This window comes from Chelonoidis abingdonii, chromosome 3, assembly GCF_003597395.2.
Source record: "Chelonoidis abingdonii isolate Lonesome George chromosome 3, CheloAbing_2.0, whole genome shotgun sequence".
Lineage (NCBI taxonomy): Eukaryota > Metazoa > Chordata > Testudines > Testudinidae > Chelonoidis > Chelonoidis abingdonii.
Window position 1 is genome coordinate 108,457,772 of NC_133771.1, and position 12,318 is coordinate 108,470,089.

The 12,318-nt window shown below is 39.6% G+C and overlaps 1 protein-coding gene across 6 annotated transcripts in view; it reads right to left on the minus strand.

Moving 5' to 3' along the window:
• MAP7 (microtubule associated protein 7) overlaps window positions 1-12,318 on the minus strand; it is a 180,842-nt gene that overhangs the window by 70,104 nt on the left and 98,420 nt on the right. For all 6 annotated transcript variants that reach the window (XM_032770116.2, XM_032770133.2, XM_032770124.2 and 3 more), the window contains exon 3: window positions 8,810-8,887. In XM_032770116.2, coding sequence (XP_032626007.1) covers window positions 8,810-8,887 — 78 coding nt within the window. The remainder of the gene's footprint in view (window positions 1-8,809; window positions 8,888-12,318) is intronic.

The window sequence follows — 12,318 nt, forward strand, 5'->3', positions numbered from 1 at the left end:
AGAACAAAGCCAAAAACCTCCAGAGGTTCCCACCCTTACTTTTGAAAAATCCGGTTTCCTGATTGGTCCTCTGGTCAGGTGTTTGGTTCCCTTTGTAAACCCTTTACAATAAAAGAAAATTAACCCTTACCTTACCTATCTACTTATGACACCAGGTGCAGCAAGATTTACAGGTGTTTTATTTTTTGCATTCTCATCTAAAGCGTGGATGTTCTCAACGCCCTTTTAAACATTCAATGTTAATTGAATCCTATGAAATTTTTGTCCCAAATACTATCCTAACACAAGTGCCACATGCTGGATTTATGCACGTGGAAGAAAGTGTAATAAAATATTTGCTTTTATTGGTTTCAACTCTGTTGTCGTTCACATTCACTGAATGTCTTCTTGTTCTTATTCCTTCCAATTTGCAGCCTGGAAGGAGGATTTTCTATTTCAATATATAGGCTGAGAGTGCAAGTGCTTGAACACTTAACTATAACATTTCTATTGAAATGGTAAAGTATTTGGTGAAGTTGTTGAATCATGCTAGACTCTTTTCAGACTTCAGGTGCACAAAGCATTTCCTTCGCATTTAAAATGCTTTTGGAAAAGTTGAGTAGAAGATGTAAAAGCAATTCACAGCAGCTGATACATGGATTCTGCTTGGGAAAGTTAGGCTTTTCTTCTATCTTCAGCAACATGTAAGAGAGTGTGTTTGACCCATTTTTCTAAAATGTAGTGACCGGAATGGCATTAGGTCAACCTGAGGCTCTTCTAGGGCCTTCTGCAGGATACCTAGAATCAAACTGATGAAAGTGCATGCTTTGTTCAGAGCTTGAAACATTAGGTTCAGCTCTATATTACATAATATAGGTGCTGAAAGTGCAGTTCTACTCTGAATGTTGCATGTATATAAAAATGACGTCATGGGTGGGCTTTCATCATGATTGTGACTTAATGACTTCCAGATGAATTTTGCTCATCTTGCAAGTTTGAAAGATGGGATTTCCAACTGCCACAACTGCAAACTCAATCTGAGATTTGAGAATGAGTGCTTTCTGTCTGGTTTGTACATCCTCACCATAAACTAAATAATTCTGCCCTCTGTTATATTTGTGCAAATCCCATTGTTTTCTATGCAGAGGTAAGTACAGTTGCTTAGGTGTGAATTAGGGCAGAATTTGGCCTTGAATCTGTAATTTAGTAATCCTGTCCATGATACATAAGGCAGGCAGGCAGGCTATAGTAATTTTGTATATTTTACACACACACACACATACACACACACACACACCCTGAGCTGTTTCTCTCACTGTCCTGGCTGGTGCAGGCCTGGAAAATTGCTAGCTATAAAGAGAAGTAGAGAGCACTTCATGTCACTTTCTATGTGCGCCTTAATTGCTGATTGATGAATGGCACTGCTGCTAAAAGTCTTATTCTGTCCTCCTTAACTGAAAGGTCATTGACCATAATACTGGGCTCTGAAAATTGAGGTGAATTCTGTAAACAGGAAAATCTTCCGGATATAATCAGAGTGCAGAAGATACTTCCATCTCAGAAAGACAAGTCTTGCATAATCCAGCAAATATACAGCATTTCGATGTCTCTTAAAGGAACACTGTCAACTTGAAAAATCACATTCCTATCTGAAAATCTGTACCTACTATTGTTACAAGCAACACATAAAGATTACTATAACAAAGACAGTAGAGAAATGTAATCTTTTTTCAATTTACTTTGTGCGTTTATTTTGATTTGACATAAGAACACAAAGAAGCCTACCTAATGCCTATATGTGCCTTGCCCAACAATTAAAATCACAATCCATGCAAAACAACAACAAAAATAGCAACACTTTATGTATTCTTTCAAAACTGCCAACCCCAAGCATTCAAAAAGCATAAGTCAGGCCCCAAAATGATGAATGGCATAAAAATCTTTATGAATGGCATAAAAATCTAAGCCTTCTGGTGTCTGAGCCTTCAGCATGACCTTGGGTTACATTTTTAGGCTTTTCTCTGTAACCATAAGAGCTAGAAACTTACTTTTTTTAAAAAAAGTGAAATCTGAGATTGTCCTCTTATAGGAGAGCTTTAAGAAGAGTACAAGATATTGTGAGACTTGCAATAAAAGCATGAGTTGGCAAAAACCCTGTTTCATTTTTACTGTTTTCTTGACAGGCTGTGGCCAGGGCCGGATCCAGCTTTTTTGCTGCCCCAAGTGGCGAAGGAAAAAAAAAGAAAAATAAAAGAAAAACTCGATTGAGCTGCTGCCAAAGTGCCGCCGAAGATGGAGAGAGAGTGAAGGACCTGCCGTCGAATTGCCGCCGCAGACCCGGACATGCTGCCCCAGCAACTAATGGACTGCGGCCCCTTTCTATTGGCTGCTCCAGGCACCCGCTTCCTTCGCTGGTGCCTGGAGCCGGCCCTGGCTGTGGCACTTCTTGGCTCTGGCACAAGCATGAGGACAAAAGCTCCCACTCTGTCCTTGAGGCAGCTCACTTGCATGCACATCTCTAGTTAGGCCCTGCAAGTGGACATTTACCAGTTGCAGCAGTAGCAAAGCAAACTGAAAAGGCAACAGACAAAAACGCATACAAGAGAAGAAAAGGATAGGAACTGGAGGAATGGATCTGCGCACATTTGGGGGTGCTCCTTTGGGCCTGTCCACTCTGATTTGCTGGAAAGACCATTCTGAAAATCATCAGGGGAGCAAGAAAAACAACAAAAGACCTTGTCAGCTGATGATCTGAACCAGCATGTGTTCCCCTTCCCCTAGTTTTTGAGATTCTCAATGCTTTTGTACAGACTAAAGTGTTTTCTTTTCCAGTGTTTGAAATTCTAATTAAGCCTCACATTAATATTAGTTGATCGTTATAATACAGGAACAGCCACAGAGAGAATTTGTTCTGTTGTATGTGACATAGGATCTGATTTTCCTCTTACCCCAGTTTTACTCAGGTGATTTCAATGCAGGTGCTTCTAATTTCCACCAGGCTCAGAGGAGAATAAGACTTATAGTTTGTCTAAGCTACTACCTTATTAATCCTCTCAATTATGGAGCCTGGCAACTGATTTCTAGTTCCAGTTTTTGAGATTCTAAATGAGCCTTTCCCATATCTGATTACCAGCCATGATGAAAACAGGGAGGTCAACTATATATATTTTATGTTAAGTGGAGGAAGGGGAAAAGATTCATTGTATTACCAAAATATGAGGCTAAAATTTTAAAATACAAAATAACTTTGAAAGTAGTTTTGATGTTACCTTGAAAGGCAATGTATCCCTCACTGTATCAAAACAAAGCTGTGATGTTCCTTAAACTATACAAACTGAATATTTTTTAAACATATACACTGCTTTAATACTCTCTTACAACTTCTTCTTCTGTTTCTTTTTCTTCCTAAGCTGTGGCCTGTCTCTAACCTCCTTCTTGACAAAAGAAATCAGTACTGCGGCCTAGGACGTATAGACTGGATTTTGACTTTTCTTATGAAAGAAAAACCTTGTTACTGAGGAAAGAATGAAGACTCTGTTGTTATGTCAACACCTCTGAGAGCGATTGCTTAGACAGATATCCAAAAATAGGAGCAGAATGGAGAATGTAGAAGCTTGACAGATGACTATTCTATCCCAAATAGGTTCTTACACCATACTCATCACTATAGTATCTGCACCTTCCAGAAGCGCATTAAGCAACGTGACTACCATCTGTCATGTGTTTGTTCTCTCCTCCTCTCTCCAGAGGGAGAAAAGTGTGTAGTGGAGTGTCTTGTCTGCTAGGGTTGTTTAATACATGTGTTGCTATGTATTTATGTTACAGAAAGCAAGGTTACAGAAATATGTCTTAGGCCAGAAGGTGGTGAGGTTTGTGAAGTTCCTTCACAAGGCTGTGATGTTCCTTAAACTGTACAAACAACTGAATATTTTTAGTTCCTGTGGGAGTTCATTCCACAATCTTGGATTGGCCCTGAGAAAGTTGTTGCCCGCACAGATGAGTTTAACCCTTACTGTACAGAGTTCCCATGTGCCAAGGGAACATAGTTAATCACCATGGTCTTCATATCCCAGAGCTTTAGGAAGTATTTTAGATATTTTGAACTCAAGGCCGGGAGTACCTTAAAGATAAGAACCGAGACCTTGAACTTGATTTGAAATTCCGCTGTGCTTGAAGTAGCCTGTGTTGCTGAGGAGACACACTGAAGCCAACTAGAGATGGATCCATCTAATTGTTGTTGCTTTCTTCCTTTGTCTTTGTTCCTTTTTTTATTCTGCCTGTCATTCTGTATGCCATAACTTAAGATCATAAGCTTGGCCAGACTGGCTCAAATCAATGGTCCATCTAGCCCAGTATTCTTTCTCTGATAGTGGCCAGATCCAGATGCTTCTGACAGTTGGAGGTTTAGGGACATATGGAGCATGGAGTTGCATCTCTGAACATTTTGGCTAATAGCCATTGATGGACCGATCCTCCATGAATTTATTTAATTATTTTTAACCTGTTTATAATGTTGGTCTTCACAACATCCCATGGCAACAAGTTCCACATGTGTTGTGTGAAGAAGTATTTCTTTTTGTTTGTTTAAAGCCTAATTTAACCAAGTGATTCCTAGTGCTTGTGTTATGAGAAGGAGTAAATAACACTTCTTTATTTACTTGCTCCACACCAGTCATAATTTAATAGACGTCTATCATATCCCCCCTTAGTCATCTCTTTTCTAAGCTGAAAATCCCACTCCTTTTAATCTCTTCTCTGATGAAAGCTTTTCCATCCCCCTAATCATGTTCATTGCCCTTATCTGTAACTTTTCCAATTCTAATACATTTTTTTTGAGATAGGACAATCAGAACTGCCTGCAGTATTCCAGGTGTGGGCATATAATGAATTTATATAGCAGCATAATGATATTTTCTGTTTTATTATCTCTTTCCTAACGGTTCCTAACATTCTGTTAGCTCTTAAGTTCTACTGCACATTGAGTGGATGTTTTCTGAGAACTATCCACAATGACTCCAAGATCTCTCTCGAGTGATAACAGCTAATTTAGAACCCATCGTTTTGCATGTATAGTTGGGATCATGTCTCCCAATATGCATTACTTTGCAAGTATTAATGTTGCAATTCATCTGCCATTTTGTTGCCCGGTCACCCAGTTTAGCGAGATCCATTTGTAAATCTTCACAATCAGCTTTGGACTTAACAATTTTAAGAAACAGTGTATCATCTGCAAATTGTCACCTCACGGTTCACCCCTTTTTCCAGATCATTTATGAATATGTTGAACAGCACTAGTCCCAGTACAGACCATTGGGGGACCCTACTATTTACTTCTCTCCATTGTGAAAACTGTCTGTCTATTCCTACTCTGTTTCCTCTCTTTTAACCAGTCAATGATCTACAAAACGACTCTCTCTCTCATCCAATAACTGCTTAGTATGCTTAACAGCCTTTGACGAGGAACTTAGTAAAAAGCTTTCAGAAAATCCAAATACACTAATATGTCTGTTGATTCCCTCAAAGAATTCTAAATGAATTTGGTAAGGCATGATTTCCCTTTACAAAAGCTGAGTTGACTCTTCCCCAACAGGTCATGTTTATCTACATCTCATAATTTTGTTCTTTGCTATAGTTTCAACCAATCTGCTACTGAAGTTAGGCTTACCGGCCAAAATGAACAGTTGCAATTATACTTGCTAGTTTAACAGGAGAGTTACTCTAATTAAATTGTGAAAGGATTATAGAATTATGTTTTCCATCCCTCTTACTAAGCAGAAAATCAAGGTCTTTGCATCCAAATGAGCAGTGCTCAAAGTCAGCTAAAGGCCACATTTCCACACAACTCTCTCTTTAAGAAAAGCTACTCAAAAGACGGTATATTCTGATTTAGTGTGTTGTTTTATAAAGGGTATATTCAATAGTCCACAGAGACAGATCAGAGTTCTCATGCTCTGTTTGTGGCACCGAAGGCATAGCTCACAACACAGAGAGGGCCAGCAACAGCAGAAGCAGTTGTGGTTCTATATTCATAAAAGAAAAATATATTTCTCCAATAGAAACACAGCTATTAAGTGTCAGCACCTGTAGCCAGGGAGCCAGGCACCATGGACACATCTTGCACACTGGTCATCTACCAATCTTACGGTTCTGCCTGCAGACCTTCAAGAGCGGCTACAGAATAATTTAGGTTTAATTTACCAAACATTACCAACAACAAAGACCGAGTAATTAGGAATGCATTGCTTAGCCAGTTGCTGGGGTGACATTTGACCAAAGAGGATGGGACTATTGCCAAACTCTTGATGTGTAAGTTCTCCTGGATATAGATGGGCATGCTTCTAGGAAGTCTCTCCATCAAAGAGAGGAGAACAGGAAGAAACCGAAAGTTAGTGAACAGAAGGCAGCTAACAGGCTAAGGTGATCCACCTGGTCCTAACACTGCATCAGGAAAAAAGCCTTCAATGTTCAGCAGACACAGAAGCACTATCAAACTGTTGCTTCAGATCCTGCTATTGTAACTAATTTTTCCCTTTGTCTTTTACTGTCTCATTGTCATCACTGATGTCATGATATCCTATGGCAGCAGCCTAGAGGGAGTGGGCTTATTTACACAGCTCTAGTCATGTGACTGTCTGGGTAAATCAAATCGATCACACTCAGCAATGCTTACATTAACAATAGGGTACTGTTTGGAGATGAAACCTTGCATCATAGGGCGCTGGAGTTGATCCCCAGCTCAAGGAGACATACTCACAGTAGCTCTGATTGAGCCAGCATGCTAAAAGCAGGGTACAGCGGCAGTAGTGAGTGAGGTTAGCTGTTAAGACTGTGTGCTTGTCAGAGACACTGGGTACATGCTCAGGGTAGCTAGCGCCTCCCCGTTTGTGCTGCCACAACTACATTCTGTTTTTAGAGCACTAACTCAGTGACAGCTAGTGAGAGTATTATCTCGAACTGGGAATCACAACCTCAGCTCCAAGTGAAGATATACCCTTACTGTGTGGCTACTATTCCTGCTACTGCTACAGTGGCAGTGTGCGCGCGCAATTGTGTATATCCTTTCTTGGCTAAACTCTGCCCGTTTTTTTGAACTCCGCTGTAAATTAGTGTTTGCTATGAAAGGCTTTTTTGTGTGTCCCCTGCCTGGCCTAAATTCCAGCATAGCTCCCTGCCGTCCCCTCTTGTTTAACACCAAGCTGAGAAAAATCCTGGCTCTTGATTTTATTTGGACTTTCATTTGCTAGGCCCAATCCTGAGCACTGCAAATTCCTGAGCATCTGTGAAGGTAATGAGAGCTGTGGGTGCTCAGTGCTGCTCAAGATAAAGGCTTTTTTTTTTTTTTTTTTTTTAACAAGAGAGGGAGCATGTCACAGGTCAGCAGGGTACCAGACTACATATGTGCAATTTCCAAAAATGCACAAACTGTCTCTTGTACCTGCATTTAATGCCTCAGACAACGGAGTATGTGGTGTATAACAGTTTATCTATGTACCCTGATATGAACATACCAGAGAACTAAGTTTTCAGACATTACACCAGCCCTCTCCCCACCCACCACCACCAAAAATGAATGACACGCTGCCATTCAAGAATTCATAACCATCACATTTGAATTGGCTTTTCATGTTTTTTTCTATGCATAAATGAGAAAAAGATAAGCAACTTCTTTTTGTCGGGTGCAAAATTCTCTGGAATGAAATGGCAAAACATTTTGCCACTTTTGCATGGGCCTAAAAATTTATTCTTATATTTTTCTAAAAACTTTTAGATTTCACAGCTATCACTCAGTTTCATTTAGCAGAGAAAAACATGAAATGCAGAAACTTAACAGAAAAAAAAATTATCCACTGAACACTGACAACAGGCTGCTTCAAAAAAATGGGTCAATACATGCAACTGTTATTAGCCATACAAATCTTTATTAATCTTTTTACCTTTATAATATATGAATGGGCCAAATTCAGTTCTCATTTACACTATTGTAAATATGGAGTAACACCATCAAGATTAGTATTCTAAACGAGAGCCAAATTTGGGCCAATATGCAATGGGTGAAATTGAGACTAGCACAAGGCCTGTGCACCACTTAAGCTCCATTTTGATGACTTCAGTGGTGTGACTTTACCCTCACAGAAATAAGAAATGATTTAAAAGAAAAAGTGTGATTTATTATTAGAAATCTTGTGTAAGAAAAATACAAAGATTATAGCCTGTAATTTGTTTTGCTATCCTACATCAAGATAAAAAATAGCTACTTGTCAATTAACCTTGGTGTAAATATTTATCTGGATAGTCAGGTTATGAGTACTGTGCATGCACACATTATTACTTTAATGTCATGAACAGACGCAATCAATAAGTAGAAAAAATCTGATCAAGTAAAAAGAAAAATAAAAACCACAACGATATCTAAAATTCAATCTATACATGGACATAATTTGCTATGATGTTTTATGTACAACACAGGATGGTGTTCGACATACAGTATTAGGAAAAATTCTGCTGTAAGTCTGGAGAACCTCCACAGAAGAAATCGGTGGAGCCATTTTCACTTATACTGATATAAATGAGAGCAGAATTTGGCCCATTTAGTTCAATATTATAAAGAGCTTTAAGACACATGTAATAGGATAAGTAATAAGATAATACCAGAATATGTATGAACACCAGGTCTACCCTCAAAATGTAATGAAATGTCTAAAAGAACAATATTGCATATTTAATTACATGATTTTTCCTTATGCTGCTAGGGATAGCATATTGTACTGTTAGTATTGTACAAAAAGTACAATCCTGAAAATTATAGCTGCTAAACAACATTATATCTCACCTAACTGCTTTTCCAGTTCCTCTCTCCGTATCCTAGCAAGCCGTTGTCTGTCATCAACTTTTAGTACAGGTGGATGCTCTGCAATGACAAAAAACAAACAAAAAAAATCAGGAAGAGAGATTAAGATCTTATATTAGAAAATGCAAGTTTACTAGAACAGCAACCACTACCTACAATGGTACCTATAACAGCAGTCTCAAACATAAAATCCAGTGTCTCCAGAAATCCCTCATATTAAATCAAGACTATCTATTTAGCATAAGTGTGAACCCATTCTAATTATACCAACGTGAAAAGAACCAACATAAATGCTCACTGAAAAAACTAGGGTAAAGTGGCAACCCTGATCCCTCTAGCAAGGTTGGCTGTTCTTGCTACAACAAAGCTAGATTTTTTTTTTTAAGATCTTTATAACTTAGAGACTTTAAAAATCACTTTGGAGTCAACTTTGGTTCTTTTTTTGTGTGGGTACAGTATGGAAAAAAATTATCAAGTTATCTCAAGGAAGAAATACAGTAAGATTCTGTTTAGTAATGGGGACTTTTCTGGAATTTTAAAAAATGGAAGTTTCAGCAGAGCTTAACTTTAACCATGTAAGTACTATCCTAGCACGCTTAAAAATAAACACAAGCTTAAGTGCTTTCCTGAATCAATGCCTACATTGGTCTATAGGCTGTCTGTTCTATGCTAGAAAAGTAAAAACCAAGCATATATATATATATATATTTTTTGCTAAAGCTGGCAGGGCAATAGTGCAATATCTCATTGACGTTGCATTGTAATTTCCAATAAGACACTGAAACCCCTCCTTGATGCAGAACCACAGAGTATGCTCACTGTACAGCACATCAACCATGAAATGGTAATAGCTTTGAAAAAGCCATTTTCTTGAGGACTGTTGAGAAGTGCAGTACATGAAAAACCAAGTTAGATCTTGACAAAGTAATGCGCGGAATTTATGTCCCCTACAGAAAAATGACTTTCTGACAGGGAAGCACAGGGAAGCCACAAGAGTGGTCATATAACCATCCTCAGCAGTATGTTCTGGATGCCCAGGGCAGCCGGCAGACAGGTAAATTACTGTGGGGCACGGAGTCAGACTGGGGAAGACCCAGCTGGTGGCTCCTACCCTCAGATGGGCTCCGTTGCTTGTCACAGCTGAGCTGGGAAGGACGAGACTACTTCTTCCCCTGCATGGCATCTGGGCAGGGGCAGCTTCAGGCACCAGCACGCCAAGCGCGTGCCTGTGGCGGCAACCCATGGGGGGTGCTCTGCCAGTCGCCTCAAGGGTGGCAGACATGTTGCCTTCAATGGCATGCCTGTGGAGGGTCAGCTGGTCCCATGGCTTCAGCGGACCTCCTGCAGGCGTGCCGCTGAATCCGTGAGACCAGGGACCTCCTGCAGGCATGCTGCCAAAGGTAGCCTGCCTGCCGTGCTTGGGGCGGCAAAATACCTAGAGCTGCTCCTGCATCTGGGGCTGGGTCAGACCCACCCCCAGTTCCTCCTTCCCCCACTGCAAGAAGCTCTGCAAACCTCCTTCCCAGGCTTTCTGCACTCATCGCTTCTCAGCTGCAGGGAGAGGGATCCCTGTACAGGGAGCTACTCCACCATCCACCCAACCCCTGTGAATACCCAGATCCTCCCGCCAAGCCTCACACCCCACACTCAGAACCACCATAATAAGGCTCACTTCCCCTGCATCTGGACCACCCCTGACAAGCCACGTGGATCCCCACCCCACTGAACCCCATTCCCACAGCATCTGGACCCTCCAATGAAGGTAGTTTGTCAGGGGAGATGTGGCAAAACTTGCTTTGCCACTACCTATTCTTTACTTGTTCTTTAGCTAAAGGAGTTCAGTCTTAGGGTTGTTAATTTGACACTCCTCACAAGTGCTAAAAAGTTTACTAAAAACAAACAAACAAAAAAAATAACAATGGAAAAACAGAATGATAGGAAAGATTTCTGGGTATAATAAACAGTCAGTCAGTCAGTGTGATTTTGATACTGGGAAGAACTAGACCCCAGTTTTTATAGTTTTCATATTAAAACAAAGAATGGGGCTGGGACTGCATCTTCATCATGAAGAGAGACTAGGACACGCTGGATGCGACTGGAATCTAAATAATAATGTAAGCAATTAACATAGACACTACTGTGCTTTTAGAATCTCAAACGCACCAATTTTCAAGTAAAGCAAGTGGCATTCAATTTATACATGCAGTTATGCTACGTGAGTGCACATATACTTGATATACACCATCATATCAGAGATATGTGTGCATAAGTAAGTGTGTGCTAATGTCTGAATATAACTGCACCTTACTTTGAAAATCTGGTTTTATAATATCTAAAGTCATGGTCCAACAGAAAATAACACTTACACTGAATAAAGTTGAGGGAAAACTAACATATTTGTGGAAAATAAATGTTGAAGCAAGGTTGAGACTTTAAAAACTGATTTACAATGCCTATTTGAGTTACAGTAAATAAATAATTTAGATATAATCATCTGACTTGATGCTGGTGCACTAGAATGACAGAACCTTGCCATCTTGGATGAATAAATTGTTGCTCCCTAGCTTAAGTTTAATTATTTTAAAAATGTTATCAGTGAACAATGATCTGATGATGTAACACCAATCTGATTAGCGGTTAGAGATTACAGTCCTGATTCAATGAGTTACACTAAGATAGGACTAGAACAACAGTGGCAAATCACACTCAATGTTGGTAAAATCAAAGATAAATATATTAACTGGACTACAAGCTGAAAAGTAGGTTAATATTACTAAAGTGAAGTGAAAAGTCATTAACAAGAATACAGGTAATTTCTTACCTAAACCCACCAGGCCAGATTCTTAACTATTGTATATTGGCCTAGATTACTGAAGGCTATGTAGCTATGCTGTTTTATGCCAGTTTTGACTCTGGATCCCATGGCATGGTAGATATTCAGAATTTGGATCGATTTAAGAAAAATGGTGGCTCTTGTCCATTCTTTTTAACATACCAGCGCAGGATACAGGTTAACACAGCATTCCCGTCTGGAATGCCAACAAACCCCTCAATGCTTGTGACTGGCCCAGAGAGGACAGTTTGTGAATCTCTCCGACTCAAGTAGGCTGTAGACATTTGGATCATTGTGCAATAAATATGAAATCCCTCAGGAAAGAGTTTGTTTTCAGCGATTTAAGCGTTCTGTCAATTTGATGGTAAGTGATCAGGGAGCTCAGGATCATCTAGAGTACATGCTGCTTCTTTCAGAATACACTATTCCCTACCTGGCTCTTTTCTACTTTCTGTCAGATGTTTATGTAGGAGAGAAGGAGAGGAATTCCTCTGAAAGGAAAAAAGATTATAAGGAAAGAGAACTGTGAAAGTCTTGGCTAATAATGAGCAGTGGCTTGAATAAAAAAAAAAAAGGGCTCTCTGCCATTCAATTTAAAGAACTCAATTACTCTTGCTACATTGCACATTTAACAATCCTGATAGATATGCTAGAAAAG